The sequence below is a fragment of the Grampus griseus genome, assembly GCF_964374135.1.
Source record: "Grampus griseus genome assembly, chromosome: 11".
Taxonomy (NCBI): Eukaryota; Metazoa; Chordata; class Mammalia; order Artiodactyla; family Delphinidae; genus Grampus; species Grampus griseus.
This window is the reverse complement of record NC_139005.1, coordinates 95,848,507-95,874,482: the sequence shown is the minus strand read 5'-3', so window position 1 is coordinate 95,874,482 and position 25,976 is coordinate 95,848,507. Positions and strand designations below refer to the sequence as shown.

General features: G+C 53.6%; 1 protein-coding gene across 5 annotated transcripts; it reads right to left on the bottom strand.

Moving 5' to 3' along the window:
- Positions 1-409: 409 nt before the first annotated feature.
- Positions 410-22,155, bottom strand: SEPTIN3 (septin 3; the record flags this gene model as incomplete). Of its 5 annotated transcripts, XM_082665806.1 has the most annotated exons (11): positions 410-475; positions 2,630-2,723; positions 3,001-3,052; positions 4,283-4,382; positions 6,270-6,365; positions 7,245-7,362; positions 8,658-8,795; positions 10,430-10,511; positions 11,179-11,307; positions 13,559-13,750; positions 20,796-22,155. In XM_082665806.1, the coding sequence occupies 11 exons, from the start codon at positions 22,153-22,155 to the stop codon at positions 410-412; spliced, it is 2,427 nt and encodes an 808-aa protein (XP_082521932.1). The 5 variants fall into 5 exon arrangements, with proteins under 5 accessions (XP_082521932.1, XP_082521933.1, XP_082521934.1 ...); XM_082665807.1 differs by lacking the exon at positions 11,179-11,307; XM_082665808.1 differs by lacking the exon at positions 13,559-13,750.
- Between the last annotated feature and the right edge of the window lie 3,821 nt (positions 22,156-25,976).

The following is a 25,976-nucleotide window of genomic DNA, read 5'->3' as shown; positions in this document are numbered from 1 at the left end:
AAAAGTTGCTTTCTTGACCCTCTAAGGAAGCCAAGAGTAGCTCATGCAGATGAATGGACAGGGAACAATGCCATTTCCCTTGGAGATGGTTACAAGTAGCTGGTATGGGTTTGCAAGGGCAGAAGGAGCTCTTGGTGAGCTCTTTCACCCTACAGATGGGCTAGGACCAGCTGACACAGATGATGGAGGAGGGCAGTGCTGGCGAGAACTCCATTCCACTGGGAGGAGAGGGGTGGTTTGGATGAATGGAAGAAGCAACTGTCCTAAAGGGGCAGCCGGCCCCTCCCACCGGCTGAGGGCTGAGAGGGGCCGTGGTGTTGGCTGGACACACACAGCACTAAAAAGGGCGTGGCCCTGCAGCAATAACAGCTGAGAGGAATGGAGGGAGGAGCGGCGCTTGAAATGGCCTTCATTCTGCAGTGGGACAGGGGGTGGCTGGCACAGGTGGAAGGACAATGCCCAGGAGGCCTTCTCCCTGCGGGGGGGTTGAGAACGGTTGAGGGTGTGGAGACCAGCAGCTGGCAGCAGACATATAAAACAGCTTCTCCAGGGAGGCTGAGATCATGATTTAGGGGCGCCAAGCATCAGTCTCCTACTCAGCCTCTCCAATGCCCCCCCCTCACCCCTAGACCTTCCCCGCTAGGCCGAGGTGTCTAGTCCCACGTTTCCATATAAGCCAGGGATCCCTCTTCTGTTGAAATGTAGCAACCTCTGGGCTCTGACCCTGCCGCTCTTCTATCCTGCCTCGAATAACTTTGTGGGTGAGGGAAGATGTGGGTTGGATTGGTAAGGTGCTTCCAGGAAAGACTGTGACCATGAGTTTTGGGCCACTGGCAACAGATCACCTGCCTCTTTCTCCTGGTCCACTGAATCTTGGTCTTAAGTCTATGTGTTCTCCTAGCACCTGAGTGATAAGGGACTATCAACGCTGGGATCTGCAGGGGACCAGTAAAACACCTAGGGTTAGACCAGGAGATGGAACAGGAGGTTGTAAGAGGTTACTGTAAACTGTATCACTTGTTTTCCCTTGCCTAAGGCTAAACTGTTTCCCCAGCCCCAAATTTCAGCCACCTTACAGACTATAGGAGAAAGAGTAACTTGTTTGTAAAACAACAGGGGAAATATATGCATTAATAAATACAGGGCTGAAGGGAAAGGCAAGAAAAGGCTACATGTATGATTGTGGCTATCACTGAGAATGTCTACAGGGGTCAGGAAGAGGAACTGGGGAAAAGCAGAGAAAGACAGACAAAAATGCAATTAGCTTCAACATGAGAGAGACAGTGAGACAGAGAGAGAATAGAAGAGAAGTAAAGGGCGGGGGGTCAAGTATACACAAGAAGAAGAGAAAAACAGAAGCCAGCTTTAGGAGGAAGAATCCTGATGGAGAGAAGGGAGGTGTGGTTTAAAATTGCCAAACTACCAAGGAAGACAAATACTGTATATTGTTCTTGATACTTTAGACTCAGTTCTTCTAGAACTTAATGCCTAAAACAGGTTGTCTCACTTGACCAGCACATGTGCTTCTTTAACCAGTGGGCACCGCATAACTCGCTGTGTCTCCTCCTTTGCTGGGCTGCCCACAAGCTCGGGGCCATTTTCAGCGCTCGACCGCAGAAACTTTCTTTCCCATGCCTCTCTATAAATCCAATTTCTCTTGAAATCTCAGTTTGTACTGTCCTGTGATTTAAGCGATGATTTTATTTTAAGTGGCCTAAAGTCGTTTTGGGAAGTAGACTGGGCATCAATCCTAAATATAGAAATGAAGCTAAAGGGGATTAGGGTAAAAAGAAGTGAAAAGTCAGAGGGGGTAGAATGAAGGAAGGAGGGAAAGGGGGGAAAAGAGAGAAAGTGGAAGCCGAGGGGAGCGAGGCAAGGGGAGTGCGGAAAGCAAGCAGTCTTTGGTGGTGACAGGTAGTAGCTTTCGGACAGTGAACGCGACATGGACCAAAGGGTGGAGCTCTCTCCTCCACTTCTAGGTACTACTTCTTTCTGCAGGAGCCCAGCTCTGGGCTACTTCTCTGCTCTCCCCTGACCTTTCTTTTCCCAAATAGTCCTAGCCTTACCCCAGACCAACCCGGACTTACAGAGAGGGTTAAGTCATCAACTCCCCGTCCCTTCCCAGGTCTAGCTCCACAGACTGTCCTTGGAGAATCTCTGCAGTCCCTGTTTGCAGGTGGGTTTCAGAGGTAAGAAAGCATTACCTGTGGCTCACCTGCTCCCATCATTTTTAAATGAAACCTCCCCCAGAACTTGAGTGAGGCACACGGCTTTGTTCTGGGACACCAGGAAAGGAGACAGATAACGGACAGCCATGGAGGAACCAAACTTACAAGGGACTTTCCAGGGAGGGCAGTAAAAATACCTCACCCCTGCACAGGCGCACACACATACACACACACAATCTCACACACACACTCTCTCTCTCTCACACACACACACACACACACACACTGTAGACAAGATGCTCCACAATTACCAGATAGGCCTGTGGGACAGGAGAGAAAGGAAGAAGGTGGTTGGTGGTGGTTTGGAGATGTGTGTGCATGGAGAAGTGGGTATGTGTGATGATACAGAGAAAGGGTCATCATGGGTTACTGTCGTGGCTTTCCTTTGTGTCCACGCTCACCGGGGGGAGGCCTCCATTGTCATTGAGCCGCTTGGCCCTGTAGGTCTCATAGTGGATGTTGTGTGTCACTTCCTTGAGGTCCTGGAGGTGGGTCCTGAAGGACACAGGGTGAGAAGAGAGAGGGATGTGATTAGCGGCGGCAGGAGGAAGAGGGGACCCACGTCTGAGGTCCACACATCGCGTCCATGGCCTGGACCCACTCCAGAGAGCCCATGATACCTCTTGAGCCCCTTTTCCTTTGAGACGCGAGCTGGGACTGGAGCAGAAAGCTCTCTCAGAGAGACCTGGGGACTGAGGAAGTCGATCTGAACAGACGGCCTCCAGACCCCAAATAATTAAACCTGCCATCTGACGGGAGGGGTGCATCTTACCTGATGACAAAGTCTCGAAGCAGGGCAAACTCACAGTGGTTGAGGTTTTCCACTGTGAACAACAACAACAACAAAAACAAAACAGGTGGTCATTTCACTAATGCTGCAACACCAGCCGGTGAATTTCTGTTCCGGTCATGGAGGCATTCAGGAGGGAGCCACGGGTCAGGCTATGGTCACCCTTTCAGAGGTGTGCTCATCCTGGCACTGCAGCGCGTTGGATTTCACTCACTGAACAAGTATTCATTAAGTAGCTACAGGGGCACCATACTACTCTAGACTCTGTGGAATAAGCACTGTTATATTGCCCATTTTATAGAAAAGGAAACTAATACACAGGGAGTCCAAGAAACCTGTCAAAGGCCTAAGACACAGTTCCTATCTTTGAGGAGCTCATAATCTGATTGGAAGACAGTAACACACACAGAAAATAACGACGCCATCTTAAAAAGGTCACGATGGCTTTTGATAAATTTAATTCAACATAGACTGAGTGCCTACGATTTGCAAATCACTTGCCAAAGACTGCGGAAGCAGAAGAGGATTAAGCCACAAACCCTCTTGTCTCACAATCTAATGGGTAGGGCAGATATTCTCATGATGCAAGGCAGATGATGAGAAAAAGCTATTTTTAAAAAAATCCCCACAAAGGGTCATAGAAAAATGAGAGACAACACGATATAATGGGATGAACCTGGTTTTGGAATCAAAGTATCTGGGTCTAAAATCCAAGGTTCACCACTAACAAGTCATGTCATCTTGGACAGGACACTTAACCTGTCTGAGACTCAAGTGCCTCAGGACGGATGTTCTGAGAACGGCCACGCCTACCCTGCTCCCCTCCGAGGGGTATCATAATGAATGTGATCAACTGAAGTGATTCTCTGAGAACTTTCAGAATCATTGTGACCTTCTCAAGGTCACACCGTTCCTAATAAAATGAAAATGGCAACATCTGAACAACCCTTCAAGAGTTTTTCAGATCATGCCTCCTTTCATGTGAAAACTTTTCTCTGGTTATTCCGATCCTTATAATCTCTCCATGTTCTGAACTCCTTTGACCCTCGAGCTAGTGCCTCCCGGTCAGGTGCTAAATCCATCTTTTATTGCTTCCTGCCTGTGAGCCTCATCTTCCCAATTAGACTGTAAGCCCCTTACGGCAGGGTCTGGCTGACATTCATCTTATATCTTACATCCTAGGACCGTGCCTTGACCTATAGATGCTTAATAAATAAGCAAAATTGACCAGCGGCCAGTTCTTCAAGAAGATGCACTGAATTACCTTCAATGATCCCCCAGGGAGTTTTTCTGCCGAGGACCCGCTTGCCATTCACTTGGTACTCCTTGTCACTTCCCACCACAGCGAAAGGCATGCTCTCCTGCTGACAAACCAGACACACGTGCATGTCATCCTCCTACCATCTGGGCCTCCAAGGGCAGGGTGGAGTACGGTCCCGGGCCTCTAGCCTTGAACGGCACATTTCTGAAGCTCATTCAGTGATCCCATTGATGGCAAGGGCAAGGCTCTTGTCTCTTAAAAAGAGCACTGGACTGGGAGTCCGAAGGCCTGGGTCCAACCCCGATTGCTCCCCGTGCCTAGCAGGTTAACCTCAGTAAGTCAGCTTCCCTACAATTGGAGAACGCTTCACGCTCTCCAGCGCTTGATCAGGTTTGGTTTGATTTGCAACAACCCTGTGAGATAGCCAGGAAAGACAGACTTCTTAAACGACACCTACACAGACTGACTGCCAAAGTAACTGAAGCTTTACACTGTCTCCCCCACTGGCAGAGGCCCACACCCGCTGAGCTTCCAGAGCTCAAAGGCTGCTTTCTGATGTGCGTAGGCCCCTCTGCTCCACCAGGTATCTGTTCCCAAATCTTTTTGCCTGGTGTGTACTTGTTGTTGCAATTGGATAAATTAACTGTTATATAAGCTGAGGACATATCAGTGTGGAGAGTTGTTTCTCTGAAAATTAAGTTGAATGTTTCAGAAAGACTTGATAAAGGTGAGCTGCTTTTGCATTCAGAGCGGACTTACCTTCAAAGAAGAGGCCTTGTCTCTCTATGAAAAGAATGTTTAATGAATGTATTAAAACACTTTTTATAAACATTTAAGATAAATAGGTTTCATTTTTAAAATAACTTCTTCACTTCAATTGATTTTTTCAATTAACTGACCAACTACCTGTCTCAACTACATCAGGTAAGGGGCTTCTACCAGGTTACCACACTTGATGATGGAGACTCAAGACCAAAGCAAATGAGTGATTGGTCCCAGGTTACAGTGGTTAATGGAAAAGCTCAGACTAGAACTCAGGATTCTGATGTAGAATCATGGAATAGTAGAAGTTTAGAATTGAGAGGGATCTTAGAAATCACATAGGTCAGTGGTTTTCAAGCCAGGTTTCATGAAACCTTAAGATTCCCAGGAGAGGGACTTCCCTGGTGGCGCAGTGGTTAAGAATCCGACTGCCAATGCAGGGGACACGGGTTTGATCACTGGTCCGGAAGGATCCCACATGCCACAGAGCAACTAAGCCCATGTGCCACTAGAGCCCGCGCACCACAACTACTGAAGCCCGTGCGCCTAGAGCCCGTGCTCCGCAACAAGAGAAGCCACCGCAATGAGAAGCCCACGTACTGCAACAAAGAGCAGTCCCCGCTCGCCACAACTAGAGAAAGCCCACGTGCAGCAACGAAGACCCAACGCAGCCAGAAAAAAAAAAAAAATCCCAGGAAATACCCCAGGGGCTGCTCAGAAGGTAGGGCTGTGCCTGTGTCACTTAGCCAAAGCAGCTCTGTTTTTGTGTTTTACATATTGGAGTCTGTCTGACATTTAATTTTTTTAAGGGTTCTTCTAGGGAAAAAAAAAAAAAAGCCTATAAGCCTCTGAATTTTATAGAAGGGGAAACTGACAAGCAGAGCTCTGGTAGAGTATAGATACTTTGGACCCCAGGCTGAAGCTTTTCCTGCCTGTGCCCTTCCATCACCCCATACCTTGGTTTCACTTGGCCCTGTGGGGGAAGGAGAGGCTTTCGTGTGGTCTGGGGATGGACGGAGCACTGGCTTCCTGGGTGCAGGGTTCACAGTCCTGTCCAGCGCCCCAAGTCCTCAACCTCTCCCCTGACACTTCTGGTCTGGGTCAGGCAAGGTGGGGCAGGGAGTATGGAAAGGGAAGAGCAGGTTGCAATGCAGAAGTGGCACGTGACCCACATCCCAGGGGGACTAAGGCGGGCATCCGGGTGATGAACAGAGTCCCAGGCACCTACCCGGATTTTGTCATTCTCTGTCTTGTCCTCCAAATCCTCATCAAATTCCTTCTGGGGGTAGAATTCAATGCCATTTACTTCAAGCTCCTTTCGAACCTAGAGGTGGGGAGGAGAAGCATGGTAAGGGGAGAGAGGGCTATGTGTGCGTGTGCATGCGTGTGCAAGTGTGTGCATGCTGAAGTCGGAGGGACGAATGCAGTCTTTGATAATCCAGTTATCTCTGAACCCTGAGGCCCTGGGCAGCAGGAGGATCCTGAACATATGGGAGCCCCAACCCTACAATTACCATAGCCCACCCCAGCCTGCAATGAGGAAGAGTCTGGGGGTCTAGCTTGTTCACCTTAGGGTAAGATTAGGATTCAGACAAGCAGTACAGCTGGGAACAGATTCCACATGGGCAGTGCTCATGCCATACTTGTTATATTCCTGTTTGCAGGGAAGAGAGGTGCATCGCCCCCACCCCCAGCCTCTCTGTTTATCCTCTTTCAAAGCTCGGCTTAAGTCTCCTCCTCCAGGAAGCCACCCAGCATCTTTTCAGTAATCTACTTGATTGTAAGTTTCTTAAAGGCAGCAACTGTCTTTATACTTCTTCTGCGTCTCCCCAACCCCGTCGCCTGTGTGTCCGACACAGGATAGAGCTTATGGAAAATAACAATAAGGACTAGCAGGCAGTTGGTTAATTAGTCCTTCAAGCAGCCTAACAGTGAGGAGTGGTTTCTCATGCTCATGGTGCTTTGTGTGTTCAGAGGTCTTTGCAGGTAAGTTTGGAGGGCAGCAAGAAGGCTGGAGCTGCACTAACTTCTCTTCACTGTTGGTCCCCAGATACCACCAGTCCAGCCTCTTTAATGGTTGAGTAGGGGCTGGGTGGGAAGCGGGGTAGAGGGTGGATATAATAATGAAGGATAGGAGAGGGCTTGGACCAGAAGAGGGGAAGGCAAGGATGGGGACAGGAAAAGGAGGAGGGGGCCTTCTCACCCTTTGCTTGAATTCAGACTTCTCCTCCAGGGTCATGGTGTCAGCCTTAGCAATGACAGGGATGATGTTCACAACTTTGCTGAGGTGTTTCATGAACTCCAGATCGAGAGGTCGCAAGCTGGGGCCCAGAGAAGGTGGGGTGTCAGAGCCACCGTGCCCTCCCCCACTCAGCCACTGCCACCATTCCAGGGGCACCCTTGCGACAGGAGGACTGGGCTGGGAACTGGCTGAGGCCAAGAGGCTGCTCCCTTTCCTATCCGACACACATCCACCAACTCAATGTGCAGAAGAGACACCGACTCTCCACCCACACACGGTCCACCACCTCTCTTTCTCCTCCTCGGTTCCCATGCAAATCCTGCCTTCTTTAAGCCCCACTCAAACCACGCCTTCACGACATCTTTTCTGACCTGAGATTTCTTTCTCCTGGGGACAGCTGTGGACTGCTGTCCCTACCCAAACGTCCCTGTGTCACGGTTACATGTGTGTGTCTATTCTGCCTACAAGACAGCACTTTTTGACAGGTCTCCTCCCAGCCCCCAGTTAGTCCTGCAGGGCTCCATCTGGGGGCCTGACCCCTCCCCCATCTGCGGGGCCAGCTTCCTCTGGACTCTGGGGCCCCCATCTGGCTCTAGTTTGCAGTCTAGGGGACTCATTCAGTCAGGCCATCTGCTGGCTTGCTCTGACCTTGGGTCCAGGTTCTAGGGAGGGATAACGCAAACTTTTTGTTGAGTTCCTGAGCTCCTCCATTGAAAACCTGCTGAATATCTGATTCCTCCAACACTGGGGGCCTGCCTTGCTTGTGCCATCTTCTCAAGAACTGAACTAAGCTGGGCTTAGTGATAAATCACGAGACCCCCGCCCTCTGCTCGCCTACTTGGATTGCTCCGTTCTCTCCTGGTACTCCCTAGCATGGAGCCCCGCCTGATACTCAACAACCAGACTTCCCAGCATGCCCTGCTTATTGCCAGTCTTCATCTCTAGACACCTGGCTCCTCATGCTGGGCTGGCCGCCCTCCAAATGCCTACAGCTGGGTACCTCCCCCCGCAAACACCAGCCCCAATCCAGTAGCCCAGCCCCTCCCCATTTCACCCTTCTTACTGCCCCTGACCCCCGGCTTGTGCAAAGCAGGTATCTCTTGAACAAATGAGGAGCATCTGGGGCGCATAAGCCAACTTCTGTCCGCCGGCACAGTCGTGCTACGGTGCCAGAACACCAATGGGCGGCGCAGGGGCTGACGGTCAGCTTCACTCTCCTGGCAAGAAACTGTGGGGAGTCACCGGACTGTGACTACACTGGGGCCCATCTGGCCCTCCCCAGCTGAGTCCAGGTAACGGTTACCCACTACAGGTTGGGCACAGATGATGCAAACTAAAGCCAGGCCCAGCAATGGGGGTGGGACTGGTACATACGAGTGTCCCGTCGGGGAGATGAAGTAGAGGCAGCAGTGGACACGAGTGTCAGGGATGCGTTTCTTCCTGGCTATGTTCACCTCCTCCTTCAGGAATTTCTCATATTGTTCATTGATGTATTTCTCAATGGGCTCCCAGCTGGGGGGTGGGAAGAAAGCAGATGGATGTCCTAGAAGGACAGGACCTGGGAGCTCACCTTAGACATGGTCAGGAAGCAGTCCCCTCACATCCATCTCATTTCCTACCTCCCCTGGTGGGTCTAGGTTACCTGCTGACTATTATCCCTCGGCCTCCCATGGATGGCTTTCCCTGTGATCAAGGGCAGAGCTCCCCTGGGGACCTAGCTCTCTGACTGGGCTAAGGGACCCTGCAGAACCCCATCCCACTCCCGACAGCAGCGCACACTTTCCCCACATCCATTACTTATTATCTGGGCAGCTCTGGGGAAATCTCTGCCCCTCTCTGAAGCTGTTTTCTCCTAAGTAAAAAGAGAGTAACAATAGGTGCCTGGAGAGATTCATAGAAGAATCAGAAAGAACAGGTATAGTACTTAACAGAGCAATGGCACGTAGAAAGTACTCAGTCATGGCAACAATTCATTGATAACAATGAATAATAACCCTTCTCTGTCCAGAAGTGTGTGTATAGCCAGAAAAGAAGGCAACCAGCCACTTCTCTAAAATCAATACAGCCAGTTCCTAGGTGTGCTGCTGAGTGGTCCTGTCTGTCTGGGGCAGACCCCAGCTCCCTCACAGAGGACAACTGTCACCATCCCTGTCTGGGAGCAAACTTCTGCCTGGCACCTTCTGTAAAGTGGGGAATGTCACTTGCCATCTGGTTCTACAAGGATTAAGTCATTAGTCACTGCAGTCGCTGACCTACAATATACCCTGAAAGGAATTCAGGACAAAAAACAGGATAAGGCTTCTCTGCACTTTGGGAAAACAGGGAAAACAGGCCCTCAGATAGTTGTATTTCAGAAAAAAAAAAATTTTATGGACCCAAATCCTTGCACCTTCCCCTACTTAGAAAAACACTAAAATCTTAACTGAGATATCTGATCCTCGTGACGTGCCTTTTGCTGAGCTGTTTGCTTGACTCTCCGTATCCCCCAGCCAGAAATCACACATATATTGCCTCTCGCCCACCTCTTCAGAGCAGGTCCTCAGAACCATCTGAGAGTCTGTCTCCCGGGCTACAGTCCTCAGTGAGACAGTGAATGAAACCCAACTCACAGCTCTTACGTTGTGCTTTTTTTTCACAGTCGACCCTTCCGTCTATGCCTGGGCAGTGTATTTCACCCCTTCTTGGCGGGACGCTGACTGCAGCTTTGCTCTGTGGATTCCCAGAGGCAAAGGTTCTCCATGGAAACTCCCCTTCCTCCTGTTTTCCACCCATCCTCTCTTTGTCCGGGGCTACAACATCTGGCTCTCAGGTCAAGCTCCCTGCCATAGCCTTCAGGTCAGCCTGGATTTGCACCCCAGTTCCCCTTGCTCTGCCTCTCCTGCCTATTATGACAGATCCACTCCCATCTCCAGGCAATCCCTCAGCTGACATTCCCTCTGTACTGTCCCCTTCCATCCCCATGCCTGGGCCCCATGAGGACCTCCTCCCTCACCTCCTGACAAAGCCCCTCCGCTCTTTCAGCAAGCCTTCCCGCTTAACCCCTCAGCAGGGAGGGCGCAGACGGCTCTCAGTGTGAGTGAATCTGCGCCACATTCCGTATCTGCCTTGCAGAGTCTTTAGGGTGGAAATCTCACAGGCAGACATACCAGTTTTCATTGTTGATCTGGTCTCCAAAGCCTGGCGTGTCGATGACAGTCAGCTTCATTTTGACACCGCCTTCCTCTATCACTGAGGAGTGAACAGAAAAGGCACCAGGATGCCGCAGAGCAACTAAGCCCGTGCGTCACAACTACTGAGCCCACATGCCACAACTATTGAAGCCCGCGTGCTTAGAGCCCGTGCTCTGCAACAAGAGAGGCCACCACAAGAAGCCCGCACCGCAACGAAGAGTAGCCCCCACTCGCCGCAACTACAGAAAGCCCGTGTGCAGCAACAAAGACCCAACGCAGCCAAAAATAAATAAATAAATTTCTTAAAAAAAGGCACCAGGGAGATCACTCCTCCAGCTGACACCAGGTGCCCCTACCAGCCCGGGGGGAGCTGGGCTCCTTCCTTCTGAAGGACTGATTATTGGAAAAGTCGAGTTCAGGGTCTTCAACACCTTTGTCCATGCTGTTCCCTGCGCCTGAAATGCCGTCCTTACCCCTTCTGCCTGTCTAAATCCACCCAGCCTTTGTCATCCAGCTCAAATCCTACTTCATTCCTTTCTAATTCCCTCACCCCCTTTCCTGGACTTACAGTCTAAGGAGTTGGCTCCCTCGTGTTTAGGGCTTAATTCTATTCTGTCTTGAGGTTGCCTTTCATCTGTCTCATTCTCCAAGAAGCCCCATTCTTTCCCTTTTCTGCCAGAGGCTCCTCTGAACAATGCCCATCGGGGTCCCTGCCTGGTCCTCACCATGCCCGATAGCTTTGATCTCCACTGTCTTGGGAATCTTCTCTTCTCGGTTCCAGCTGGAGGCCTTGCGGCTCACTTGGGATTTGAAGAGGGTGTTGACTAGTGTTGACTTGCCCAGTCCACTCTGACCTGCAGCAAGACAGGAGGAGGATGAGAAGGCAGGGAGACCCCATGCCCACCCGCCGAGCCTAGTACCTCTCCCCTGAGCTTACAGAATTCTAGAGCTGTGATCCAGGCCCTTGACTGACGGCTCACTGGGGAGGCAAGGGGCTGAGTAGGGAGAGCAGGTGGGTGGGAACGGTTTCCTACTTACTGGTGAAGGACCTGGGGGAATGTTAGTTGGATTCCACATTCTCTCCTTCTGGAGCCCCAGGACCACTGGGAAAGGAACAACCTCTGCATTTGTCTCATGTAGTGGTTTTCGGTTTGGTTTGGTTTTTGCTTGACCTAAGTTTTTAATATTTAATCATACTAAAAGTAAAGACAGAATTACTTTGCATACTGACACTACAGTTCAGCAAAAGATTTCATTCCAAGGGAGAGCTCCACACTAAAAAATATTTGAAAACCACTGGTCTGAGCAGTGTTTCTCAAACATGCACCAGAATCACACCGGCAAGGCTGGCAACTAATGAATGGCACTTGGCATCACCTGGGTGCTTGTAGGAAATGAGGTACCCCAGGCCCCACCCCAGCCCTATGAATCAGAATCTGCATTTTAACAGGACTTCAGATGAATCAAATGGGCTATAAAGTCTGAGGTGTGCTGGTCTAGAGCATTCCTGTCATATATTAGGAAATGGGCCCGGCAGGGGGCTGGAGCCTAAGGTTCTAGACTCAACTGTGCTTCTTCCCTGAAGCCTTGGACCAGCCATGTTTGCTCCTCTGGGCCTTAGTTTCTCTTTACCGATAGGACGGTGGGGAGGGAGGGAACTGGATGAGACCAGGGATGGCAAATAAGGTCCATTTCTCAATCCAACTGATCAACCGGCAGTAGCCACGTGCCTAATATGTTTAAAAGGCTACCTCTGGGCTCGGTACTGACTGCGCGCAGTGACTGACCCGTGACGAATGCCACAGGCACTGCCGGGGAGAGAAGCGGCCCACCTTGCTAGAACGGGCGGTAGAGTGGTGAACAAGACATCATCCTCACCCTCAAGGAGCCATTGGGTGTGAGGGAGACAAAACATAAGCGGACAATGCCAAAGGGAACCTAATCCAGTCTCTCTGGGATCAAGGAGGACTTCTGCGAAGAAGCAATAACTAAGCTAAAACCTAAGAATGACTTCAAATGACCCATGAGAAGCTGGGAGGGCAGGTTCTAGAGAGAGCGAACAGCATACACAAAGGCTAAGAGGTAGGAAAGAGCATGTTAAGTCCAGGAGAACTGTTCCCTGTAAGGGAGGAATCGAATGCTACAGGGGAAGTGGTAAGAGAGCAGTGGAGAGGCAGTGCCAGGCCAGGCTAGGAATTTAAACCCGTAAACTTACAAAAGATTTTAAGTAGGGTGTGCGACTTGAGTTTTGCAGGTTGGAAAAATTATTCAGTCACTGGTGGACAATGGATTGAAGGAGACAGGAGACAGAGAATCGGGAGAAAAAGAAGTTCGCACCAGAAAGTAAATCAACTTATGTCACCAAGCACAATGTTTAGTTTAGCCGATGTTTTTTACAGCAAGACTTTCCAGACGATTTACACTCTGGCCTAGCTCCTTACGTTTAAGCAGCACTGAGTCAGGTGGCCCTGGTAATCCAGGGGAGAGATCCACTCGGCCTAGGGTGGTAGCAGTGGAGATGGAGAGAGGTGGACAGACTTGAGAGATATTTACCAGGTAAAACTGACCGTATTTGATGATTGACTGGATTGGGGGATAAAGGAGGAGGAAAGAAGGATGATGCCCAGATACCAGTTTCAGCAACAGAGAGAATATCTCACTGAGGTCAGGCAAAGGCCCCCCTCTGCTCTTACATTCTGTGACCCAGTGACCCTACTTAGTGACCAGTGTCCTGGAAATTCTCTCTAAGCTTGAAAGCACACAAAAGATCAGAAAGAAGACCACCTTTCATCCGATCCTCCCCCAGCTCCTGAAGTTAGGGGAGGACACTGGTGATGCCCCCCGTGTGCCACACACACGACGGCAACTTGAGCACAGCCAGGTGTTGGTGGGGCCACAATGACCACCCACCCACAGCTCCCACCCTTGGATCAGCCAGCCTGTGGGGAGACAGGGCTCAGGCCTTTGTGATCTGCACAGCGAGATCTTTCCTCCGAGAAAGAGCTCATTCTAGAGAAGCCAGGGCTGAGGCCATCCTCGAGAAAGAATCGGGATCCTGGGTGCTGCCTGCCACCAGGGCCTCCAGGGAACCCACGGCCTCCATACCAACGACCATGATGTTGAAGTCGAAACCAGTCTTCATGGTCTTCTTGCGCATCTGCTCGATGATGGTGTCGATGCCAATGTAGCCCAGCAGGTTGGGGTTGATGCTGACGGGCTTCATGGGCACTGCCGGCTTAGGCCTGGGCTCAGGCACCAGCTCTGACATGGCTGCGTCCGTCCTGGTCTCCGGGAGCCCTGAAAAGCCAAGGTGGGAGGGGTGGGCTAGAGGAAAGCAGAGGTCACGTGGAAGGCACAGTATTATTCTCTGGATACAGAATCATACAGGGTTGGGCCTGGAAGGGACCTTACATGTCATCCGGTACAGGTCTCTCATCTCACAGATGAGGAGACTGACGCCTGGGGGGGAGGGGCTTGCCAAGAACACAGCAAGTCAGATGCAAAATCTGGACCAGTACCCAGACCCTCCAGTTGCTGGGGCACTTTCATATGCACCTCGCTGCTCCTAAGAACCACATCTGTGTCTCTAACCCAGGGGTTTCTCCACCTTGGCACTATTGACATTTTAGGCCAGATAATTATTGCAGGGAGCTGTCCTGTGCATTGTACGATGTTTAGTGACATCCCTGGCCTCTACTAGATGCAGGGAGTAGCCCCCCCCAGTTTAATGACCAAAAATATTTCCAGACAGTGACAAATGTCTCCTGGGGACAACAGTGCCCCAGCTGAGAACCACTGATCTGAGAGATGTCTGGGGTTATTCTGACCTGAGTTCTTGCCTCCCCCAGAAAAACGGCAAAGACCTTTTAGGATACTGGACCTAACATCTGTTGACTGCCTGTCACTGATCCAGTTGCTTGTCTTTTAGAAGCACATGGGGAGACTTCCCTGGTGGTCCAGTGGCTAAGACTCTGTGCCGGGGTCCCAGGTTCGATCCCTGGTCAGGAAACTAGACCCCACACGCCACAACTAAGTGTTCACATGCCTCAACTAAAGATCCCACACACCGCAACTAAGACCTGGCAGCCAAGTAAATATATAAATAAATATTTAAAAAAAAAAAAAAAAGAGGAAGCACATATAGGGCTACCCCATCTCTGCAGAGTGAGCATCACTCCTGTCTCCCAGCCTCCGTGTCCCCTCTGTTCCACAAGCACTGCTGCAAAGTAAGGAGGTCTGTGCCCTGAGGTGCCCCCAGACACCCTCCGAGCCTTAGTTTTGAGTCTGAGGGGGAATAAGTCTCCCCTTTTGACTGCTGGGGAGAGGATGAGACCCAAGTAGGGGCCATCACTGACCTAAGATGACATGACACAACGTGTTCTTGGGATGGTGGGTAGCAAAAGAAAGGCGAGGCTGAAATCACAGTCCTTCCCCAGTGGAGAAAGGCAAACATCCCTCTGTGTCTGGCAGATCACGGGTATATTCACATACAAGAGAAATCTGTGTGTTTCCTCATCAGGCCACTGTCCACCAGGGTGGGTTTCAGGATACAGCAACTCCATTTCCCTCCCCGTAAAACGGGGGTGTGTGGTGATGTGGAAAGAGCCTGGCTCTGCTGCTTGCCAGCTTTGTGGACTTGGGCAAACCACCCCCCCTTTCCACGCGCCTGCTTCCTCCTCTGTACTCTGTAAACCGGTTAGGATCGTGAGTAAGGCTGTAGTGAGCACTGCACACGAGGTATATGCCTAGAAGCGCCTGCACAGCGCCTCACTGTTCCAGACCCTGTTGCTCCTGTCCCTTTCAACTTCACAGCCTGTCAGGAGGGGAAATGAAGTGGTGCATGTGAAAGCACTCGTTAGAGGGAGGTGCCCCAGATACTAATTACACAGCACAGTTACTGGACTCCACGCTCTCCAAAGGCCCTCTTCCAGCTCTGCCATTCTAGAATCCTATAGTTCACGGTTACTACCCTGCAGAGTCTCAGGCTCACAGAGAGAACTGATGGAGCAGCAGATGGGAAAGAGGGTGAGGGGACAGGAGTACCTCCCTCCCCCACCCCCAAACCCAGCCAGGAGTCTGTTCTTGTACCCCTACCACCTGGTCCTTCCACTGGTCCTGGCAAGACTCTCTCTCTCTCTCTCTCTCTCTCAATTGGAAACCATTCTTTCCTTGTCACTCCCAGGCACAGCCAAATCTGACAAAGTCTCAGGACCTCCCCAGGGCCTGGCGTGGCTCCCTCCTGCTTCCTAGGAAGCTGTTGCCAGCCAGGCGGCCCCAGAAGGCAGCAAGATTGGCTCAGCCCTGCAGCAGCTGACTCTCAGCAGCCTGGTCATCACATCCACTCTGCACGTGGCTCCCGGACCCAACTCAGCACACCTGCACTGGGGGCCAATGCCCCATTTTCCCTGCCCAGCTGCTCATCTCCCTCATGCCTCTACAGCCAGCCCATTTGGTCTCCACAACCTGTGTTGTGAGATAGATCCATCGGTGTGTATGTGTGTGTCAGGCAGGCAGGGTCTTACCTCATTTTACAGACCTGGAAAGTGAGTCTAGTATTTATTTATGGGAGTTTTTGTAAGTATTTTTATAAAGTGTGTGTCCTCACCATGGCCTGCTCAGCCCTGGTCGGTCAACTGCAGCATCTTCAAAGATCATTCCCAAAAAGACAGACCCTGGTTACAAGAAGGGGGCGGCCTACCAGATTCCCAGGCAACTTCTAGGGGCTACAGCAGGCCTGCTGCAGGTCCAGAACGGGAGCAGATCTCACCTTCATTCTTCGATCAAGCACCTATGAGCACCCATAGAGCTCCTGCTGGCAAGCTGCCCCTCCCAACCGCATGGCAATTACAACCACCCATCAGCCACAATTACTGCAAACCTGTGGTGGGTCACTGTGTCACAGCCTTTGCTGGAAGACCCTTCGCCCACTCCAGCCCCTGGCTAACTCGTCCTCTTTTTTCGCCATTCAGCCCAAGGGCTACCCCTCAGGAAACCTTCTGCTTTCCCATCTCGTGTGGATGTCTCTCTTCTGTGCTGCCTCAGCCCCTGACTAACTTCCTAGTCATCACATTCATTCACTCACTCACTCCATCCCATCCCTCCCATCCAGGCCTTCCCACAGGCTGTCAAATGGGAGCCTACTCCAGCCAAACTTTAGACTAAATGCCAAGGACACTTTTGGACCCCAGACAAGGTCCTTGCCCCCAAGGGCCCACTGTTTGGTGAGGGTGCCTGACAAGTGCATAAAGCCCTCCAGGGCACAGGACAAATGCAGCTCTGGAGCTGAATTCTGCAGCTCCATCCTCTGCCCTTACAGCTCCCCTGGTCCCGCCATGCCAACTCCAGATGGCCCATACTTGACTCCCAGCTGGATGACCCCTGTGAGCCTCAGTGTTCTCCTCAGGAAAATAGGTACAGTACCTACCTTGCTGGGTTGCTATGAAGCTTATACAAAAGCATGGACATCAATGACCTGGCACTGAACATATGCCAGTTCCCACCCTTCTTCAGGGCAGGAGCCACGTCTTATTGATTTCTGTGCCCCAATGAACCTAGTATAACAAGACACTCAGCAATGAATGAATGAAGGCAGATGTTACTTCAGAGCCATCACTTTTCTCTTCCCTCAGATGCTGCTCCCTTGGCAGAGCAGCTGACCTCCACCCAGCAGATGGCTCTTGTGTGGGCCACGGTCACGGAGGTAGACTCTGTTACGAGACTTTCTCCTTCCCCTGCAACAGGGATTGGAGGGGGGCTCCCCAAGGGTGGGCAAGAGCTCAGGATGGGGTCACGGCAGGATGTAGCTCAAATATGCCATCCCGCCTAAGTGGTTCTGGGGGCTCCTCCTAAACTCCCAGCTCCCTCAGGGCCCCTGGAGAGGAGGGGATCTGTCTGCAGCACCCCCTGCCGGGAGCCACCTGCCCATCAGTGCTCCAGGAAGAGACATTGTCCACCCCACTCAGCTCTAGCTTAGTCTCCACAGAAACAGCACCTCCCCCCATCCCCGTGCCAAGCAAGGACCCTGGTGCTTTCTTTTACAGGCAAATGAATGGCTTTGTCTTTGTCTGGCCCAGGGACCCCACCCCTCTGTTGGGAAGGTGGCAGCAGGGGGAGGGGACCTTTCCAGAATAGCACCTTCCTCCCTGGCTTAGTGGGGATCCAGGGGGTGGGGAGGCTCTTCCATGGGGAGCTGCAGGTCTTCCTCAGCCCCCAGCCGCCTTCAAAACAGCGCCCCCACCCGCAGAGGCGATTCCAGTCCACCCCAGCTCCAGCCTCCGGCTCTCAGAAAAGGAATCACAAAAGATACCTTAGTACTTTCCCATTCACAGAAGCAAAGGGCCCTGGGATACCCCTGCCTCCATCCCAGTCCTCTGGAGGCCAACGAGTTCCCTTGGAGACCACCAGCTGGTGCCCGTCTCAGTGTGCGCCTATGTGTGGGGGAAGGGGTCTACGTGTCAGCGCACAGGTCTCTTGTCTGGCTGTAGGTGGTCCTGATACCTGTGCGTGGTGTGCATGTGTGTGCACTTCTTGGTGTGCTCCAGTGTGGAGCTTTCTGTGCGCATCTGGGTGCCTCCTCGCTTCTTCGGGGCTCTCTGTATCTCTCCGCGTTTCCATATGTGCATTTCTCCGGGCTTGTACATCTTGGGATGTGTGCCACCGTGTGTGCGTGTGTCCGTGCGTATGTCACCGCGCATGGGTTCCTCAGCGCATCAACCCTCCCCGGGTAGCATCTCCAGCCGGGCTTTGGGGGCCGCAGCCTCCTCTCGGCGCTCGCCGGTGGCGCCGCCGGCCTTCCTACCTTTGGACATGAATCCTCCTTTGTCTCCGTTCCTCCGGGAAGATGCTCAGGGCGCGGGGCTGCAAGGCTGAGCTGGACGCGGGCTCCTCCTGGGCCGAGCAGACCCTGCAGCCGGGCCTCGCCCCTCTGCGTTCTCCGCCCACCCGCCCGGCCCGCGGCCCGGCAGCGCCGTCCCCGCGCCCCGCGCTGCCGCGCCAGCCCGGGACTTCGACTCGGCAGGCTCGGCGCAGCGCTGCCCCTGCCCGCTTGCACCGATGCTGCTGCCGCCGCGCCGCCGCGCCGCCGCCGCCGCCGCCGCCGCCGCCGCTGCCACCCACACCACGTGACCCGCCCGCCCCGCCGAGGGCCCTCCCCTCCCCCTCCCTCGGCGTCCTCGCCCGCACCGGCTCCCCTCCCGCCCGCACACGGGAGCGGGTACCCAGGGCCGGTTGCGGGCCGCCGGGGAGGCGCGCGGGGGCGCTGTGCCTGCAGGCTCGAGGTTCCGCGTGGGGCATGGTTCCCGCATCCCAGTCCCGGTCCCTCCCCCTCGATCCTGCTCCCGGCCTCTTACCCTCTAGGCCGGGGCGGGGCGGGGAGCGCAGGGGACCTGTGGGAGCTGCGGGAGGCGGTGCGCGCGCGAGAGTCACGCGGTGGCTGGGATGCTGGGCTGGTTCAACGCGGTTCTGCCCAGACGCGGGTGCCTGTAGAACCCTGACTGATTCAGGAGCCCGGGTTCCAGGCCTGGCTCTGGGATGATGAGCCCTGTGACCTTGAGCTAATCAGGAACTTTCCTGAGCCTCAATTTACCCTTCAGAAAAATCATCCTTGCATTCAGTCCACTTGAATGGACAGCATATTGCCAGGCCTTGAGGGGACAGGAATGAGGGTCATCATTTCTGTCCTCAAAGAGCTCTGGGTCCGGTGGGTCAAGACAGAAAGCTGGCCTGTCCTAACGGAGGGGGTGGGGTATGCACAGGGTACTGTGAGTGCAGGGTGGTGGGCACCCACCGGGTACTGTGGATGTGAGGGCCCTTGGTGAGGGCCAAGATGGAAAGGCAAATATAGGTGCGAGGGAAGAAGGGAAAGCAGTCTATGGAGAGACCCAGAGGCGAGAGCTGCATGGTGCTGGGGACAACAGAGCTCCCGGGTGCACCAAAGCAGGGAAAAGTCCAGACAGGGATATAGAGTTAAGAGGCTGGAGAAGTCCAAAGCCTTGGAAGCCAGGCTAAGGAGCTGGACTTATCAAAGAAGGTAACAGCGGGTCACCAACAGCTGTTAAGCAGGAAGTGCTGCCATGAAATATACGAGTCCCTGTGGCAGCTGTGTGGAGGGGCAGGGGGTGGCCTCACAGGGACAGAGGGATGGAGAGGAGGGGACCGACAGCCAAGGACTGAGGAGATTGATCAACAGAGTTGGAATTAGACTGGATGGGAGGAAGGAGAGAGAAAGATGAGGAAGACGAGGATACCCAGGTTTCTGGTATGGTGCCTGCAGCTGAGGGAGTGAGATCAGGGAGGGCAGAAATCAGGAAGAAAGGGGCTGCCTCTAGACATGCCCGGGAGTTGTCTGGGTAGAGGGGTCTGGCAGGCCACTGGGTGTCTACACCTGCATTTTGAGAGAGAGGGCTGGGCTGAAGATGGAGGGAGAGCTGAGGTCCCATAGGGAGGAGGGAAGACCAGAGCCTGGGTGGGCTTCCCCAGGCTGAGTGTGCAGAGGGCGATGAGAAGGGGGCTGACAACCCCCAACGCCAGTTAAGCCACTGGACTGGATGCTTTCCAAGCATCTGCCAGACCCAGAATCTCTGAGCCTTTGAAATGTTGGGAATGAGACTGCCCAAAGTAGAATTCCAAGATCTGGGTTCCCATTGGCTTACTGCCATCAACCAGCTGTGCGACTTCAGGCGTGTCACAGCCTCTCTAAGACCAAATGAACTTCTAGCCCTTGTGTTGACCTGTTTTTTCTTCTATGTAGGACTTCCAACCTACAAGTCCCCAACTCACCTTTCAGGACTAAAGGGCTGGGGGTAAGGGACGGAGAAAAAATTCCAGGTGAGGCACCTTTTAAGCAACAACCATCTTCCTGAAAGGCCGACTGGGGATGATTTAGAAGGTCTCGGGTGAGATCACTATTCACATCTAGAGGAGCCTGGCAGTGTCGACTATTAGACAAATCACCACTTACTGAAGTGCTGGTCTATATTTTCGTGTAGGTGGTTTGCTTTTCAAGCTGGACTCACCTATAGATCACCTAATTATTTCAGCTCTTCAGGGAACAAAGAAACAATCATGGAAGATGCTAAAGGACAGACTCAGCATAATTGCTCTCCCACAAATTACCCCTGTAAACCCCCTTCTGATGGCTTCCCTCAAACTGACCTCTGACTGGCAGAGTGGGACCCAGTTCAGGGTGCACCCCCTGTGTTCTGCCACTCAACCCCATTCCCTTTTCTCCCAGCTCATTCAACTCTGACTTTAAAGTCCCCCAGATCTATCCAAGCGTAATCCAGCTCCAGGCTCATACACCCCAGCAGTCCAGCGCATCCCCAGCCCAGCCCTTTGCATTTACCTTTGGTTTCTCTGGCCAGGTCCAGGATGGTGAGCGCTGTGACCCAGTCTGTGGCAGCATCTGCCGTAGCATGGTCCAGGGCTGCATCTGTGCTTCTGCTTGGCATTGATGGGTAGGTGACAGTGTCTGATCTCGTCAGCTTAATGACACTGTCCAGTGTGGTCTCACCAGTGACTGGGTCTGGGGTGACCGGCACAGCTGAATGCATGGCTGTGCCCAGCCTGCTTGTGTCCAACACAAGAGAACCCGTAGTCATGTCCAGCTTGGCTCTGTTCGCGCCGGCCAACACCAGGGCTGTGTCCAGCTTGCCTGGATCTGGTGCTGCCACTTCCCTGGCTGTACCCTCCGTGGTTGTATCTGGCTTGCCTGTGCCTGCTGTAGCTATGGCTTTGCCCAGCTTTTCTGGGTCTGGGGTCACCGCGTCCGTGACCGCACGTGGCTTGGTTGTGCCTGCTTTAGCCAAGTCCATGGCAGAGCCCAGTTTGCTATCCAGAGGAGGGAACTCAGTGCTTGTGTCCAGTCTAGATGTGTTTGGTGTAGCCAAGTGGACAGCCAAGCCAGGCCTATTGGTGGCCATCGTGGATGAATGTCCGGATGTGCCTGGCCTCGTTGCATCCAGGGCAGCCAAATGCATGGCCGTCGCAGGCCCCGTGGCAGGGATGGCCCTTTGGAGGTGCGGCCGGGGTCTCTGAATACCCCTGGGCCGGGGCTTGCCTCTTCCTGGAGAAGCTCTGGTAGGCACATGGGCGGTCATTGGGACAGGGTGCCTCTGACCCACCAAGCCTGGCCCTGCAGGACCTGGTGGACCCTGAGCTAACCGGGATTGGAAAGGCAGGGTCAGGCATGAGCTCACCAGGGGCTTCTCCACCGCAGGCACCCTGCTGGGCTTGGCCAGACCTGGGTGACCTGGGCCCTCGGAGTGGACCCTGTCCCCTGGCACTAAGGTCACAGGTGGTGAGTCAGGAGAAGGCAGCCTCCCTCCTCTGTGGGTGGCAGCCTCCCTGCCCGGGGTAGACACCTGTTCCCAGTGAGAAGGCAGGGGGCCCAAGCGCCATGCCTGGCTGTGCTGGCGGACTGTTAGGGAGATGGAGCTGAGCTTCCTGGGTGCCAGGCTCTTGCCAGTCTCCTGTGGGGGCACACTCCACGCCCTAGCTCCAAGGCCTGGTCGGCCGGAAGCCTGTGGGATGTGGCTCTGGGGGAAAGCATCCAGATGGATGGTCTTCTTGAGCACAGGGATGAGAGGCGACACCCCTCCAGGGAGCTTTGAGGGGCGGGCAGGGCGCCCCGGTAGGTGGCTGCGGGAGAAGGAGGTTCCAGCACCTGGGGCTACGTGAGGCTGCATCGCAAAGTCGTGGTCCATCCAGGTCTTTCGTCTTCCCCTGATCGACAGAGAAAAGGGGCCGAGCGGGGGTGAGGTGCTCGAGCCTGCAGGTGCTGGCCCTCCCCGTCCTGACTAGCAGCTAGCACTCCTCTGAAGGGGCCTTGTTTGGGAGACTGTCAAGTCCTCAGTGGAGTACACCTGTCCCTTCCTACAGCCCTCCTACAGCTCCCACCTGCTACGTGCCTACACACCTCACACACATGGGCCCTCACACACACACACCTACCAAGATACCAGGTGAATGTGGAAGAATGTTCCAGCAATGGGTGGAACCCAATGAGCAGGCTGCCCCGGCATGAGGAAACCTCTCCCTTTGCAGGCCTGAGTGTGGCCCCTCTCTGGCCAACTCCATGGAGGTCACATATACCTTTTCAGGAGCCCCAGTGGAGGGCAGTGGTTATTGGAAGCTTATCTGCTTCTTCCAGAAGGGGCCAGAGGACTCTGAGTTCCCACACACAGCAGCCAGAATAGGAGTTCAGGCGTCCAGGTAGGAGACCAAGAGGTGACCAGTTTGGCTTGGGAAGAGGGTCTGCACCTGGGGCTCCTGCCTGGAACCAGGAAAGAGCCCTGGGCTGGCCTGCTGCTGGAGCTGAAATCGGAGCCAGAACTGGAGCTGAAGAGGGCCCTGGACGAGGTGAGGCTTGGGAAGTAGAGAAGTAATGAGCATTCACAGGGTACTTATCCAGTGAACAAGCCACAGTATCTGCCCTGGGGAGACCGGCCATCCCCAGGGGCACCGGACAGTGAAGCAGGCAGAGCTATGCTGGAGGTGAGCCTTGTGGGGGAAGCATTAGCTCAGCCTTTGGGGTTAAAGGAGGGAGGCTGGGCCTGGGGCTGGGGGAAGTCACACGGAAGGCCCAAAGGTGAGGAAATGTGGCATCTTTCTGGAAATCCTCCATGGGGCTCCCAGGCTGTATTGTGGGGGAGGGGCGAGACAAGGTTGCAGGGGTGCTGGGGCCCAGGCCAGGCCGCAGTGATGCTCAGGCCCTGGAAGATGACCTGGTCAGGTCTGCAGGTGGCCACTCCAGGACTGTGTGACGGCAAGATCAGGGGGGAAGAGAAGTGGAGGCAAGGAGGGAGTTCCCTGGTGGCCTACTGGTTAGAATACCAGGCTTTCACTGCCGTGGCCCCGGTTCAATCCCTGGTCCGGGAACTGAGATCCTGTAAGCCTCGCAGCAAGGAGAGCAGCGAGTTGAAACACTCTGTGAGCTGGGGGTGGGGCTGGAGAAGGCTGAATAGCACAGAGGAAGCAGCAGCAGGACTGCCAGGACATGGCGAGTCAGGGAGGGGGCGTCCAGGACTGGCTGGTGGTCTGCGTGGATGAGCCATCCCCTGACGGGGGCTCCACAGCTCCCAGACGGCCAGCTGGGGCACACTCTGGGCTCCATATAACCCACCCTCTGGAGCAAAGTCGTTTCTGTTGCTTTCAGCACAGCAGGTGGGGCCGTGATACCGCTGAGGGGGACTGGCAGCAGGGGCTTATGGGGGGGGGAGTGTGATTTTATGGCTAGGGCCCTAAAGTTCGGAGCAGGGGCGGGGAAGGCAGGACACTGGAGGGGTCTTTGTCGTCTTTCACGGTGGCACCCCAGCCCCTCATCCCCATCCAGTCACATATTTGTACCCAAGTCTGTCCCTGCCTTATCACCTCCCCACTTGGCTTATCCCTGCAGCCCTGCTTTGGGGCCCTTCCTCACAACCACACATACCTGGGTACATGCATGTTTACCCTGCACTTAACCACAAACATCTACCCTCAGTGTGTACACACACACACACACACAGCTGGCCAGAGGACAGAATTTCTGAGATCTATTTGTTCTAACATCCCCAGATCCCTTCCCCTCACTGAGCATCCACCCGCCATCAATCACTTGGTACTATCCTCCCCCCACCCACAAATACTCACCTACCTTGATCAGAGAACAAGAAAGGTCTAGTGTTCTTCAGTCTGGGAAGCTAACTCTAGTGCAGGGCCCTCACCTCCTCCGCGCCCAGATTCTGGCTGTGATGACCAGCTCACGGATCTCATCTCTCTGATCCCCTCAGTCTCCAGGCTGTAGTCCCCAGGCCTAGGGCCCAGCCTTCTCCTGACCTGTACCACCAGCTCCATCCACAGCTGGGCTGGGCTGTGGGGCAGGGAGGGGCCGGCTTCTCAGCAGTGGGCGTCAGTGAATGGCTGCTCTGAGCCTCTGGAATCCCAAAGGGCCATGGGAGGCTCGTAACAGCCAGGCTTGGCTGCCCTGGACTCAAGGACACGTGGGGTGTGGTGCCCTGCTGCCTGCCCTCCCCAAATCTGCTCTGTCTCCCACAGACTCTGACCCTGGAGAGATGTCTGCCATAAGAATAGGGAGACTCCAAACATGGCCACGCTCCAGGGGTCCCAGAGCCGACCTCACTTCTGCTTTCCCTGTGCATTGCCCCACACCCTGTTTAGTTCTGTGACCCTCAGACCACCTTGGCCACCCATCTGAGGTCTTTCCTGGAGCAAGATGGAATTCCTGGAGACTAAAGCAGGGGCTTTCTGCTTCAACAACTATCCCCTGAGCCCGTGCTCCCTCCAGCTGGACCCTGTACTAAGGCCCTGAGCCTGCGAAGATGACCCTCCCCTGGACCTGAGGAGACCCAGGAGGCCTCCCAGCCTGGCTCTGGCATTGTGGGCTGTCAGCAGACCCTGGCCCTTGGGCTGGGCTGGGTCCCCTCTTCTGCCTCTATCATAAGAATAATAATAATAATGAAGGTGATAATAATAGCTACCATTTACTGAACACTGACTATGTGCCAGGCACTACGTCAGGGCTGGGAAGGAGCCCGCTTCTGCTCAGGAAGATGGGAACGTAAATAGATCCTTACAGTAACTATAATACAGCAGTGACGGTGGACATCCTCCGAGCACTCACCCTGAGCCAGGAACTAGGCTAAGCGTTCTCCTGGCATCTCCTTTAATCTTCGCCTCGTCACAGGGACCAAGCAACTGAATTTTTAATTTTATTTAAATTTAATTTGTGGCTATGATATTGGACAGCACAGTTCTAAAGGGCCTGGATTTTATTCGTCTCTGGGTCCCAGGTCCTGGTAAGAATTACCCTCATAAGTTTCTGTAGAATGAATGAATAAAAGGAAAAAATGATTGAATGAATGGTGAATATGTGGACCTAGGAACTTCCCCTCTTCTTATTCATTCTCTACCCTGCAAGCTTTAGGTTCTCAAACTTGGCTGTGCTCTGGTTACCAGGACAACCTGGTGGAAGTCCTAGTGGGTGGGGGAGGGGATCTGTCTGGAGTTCTTCCCCTTCTCTCCTTGCTTTGAGGCCTGAGGACCAGCCTGATTCTAGGAAGAAAAGAGGTGGCTGGAGGAGGGGATAGCACAGCTCTCCCTGGACAGATTGAGTTGGGGGAGCCTTTACCGCCCACCCCCACTGGATTGCATTATCTTTGAGATGCAGAAACCCTGAGCTGAAGTCAGGGGTCCTTACTCGTGGGCTTCTCTCCTCTCTTTGGCCAGTGACTCATTGTGCAACTTCTATCAGATCTCTTGCCCCTCTGGGCCTCAGTTGCCTTTTTAAATAGGGACCAGATGCCTTCATGTGGCCTCTTGAAGGTCTAGAATTCCTCCATCTTGCTCCCTGCCAGGCTGTTAGGGCCTTGAGAGCAAGGAATGGGTCTTGTTCATCTCAGTATTCCTGAGGCTCACCTGCCCGTCTCTCTCCTCCAGTGTTGGGGGCCTGGACGAAACTGCCTGCCTGTTAATTACGCGCTTGGGTTCAGCTGCCCTCTAGTGGCCCAAAGTGGCAATGACCTCC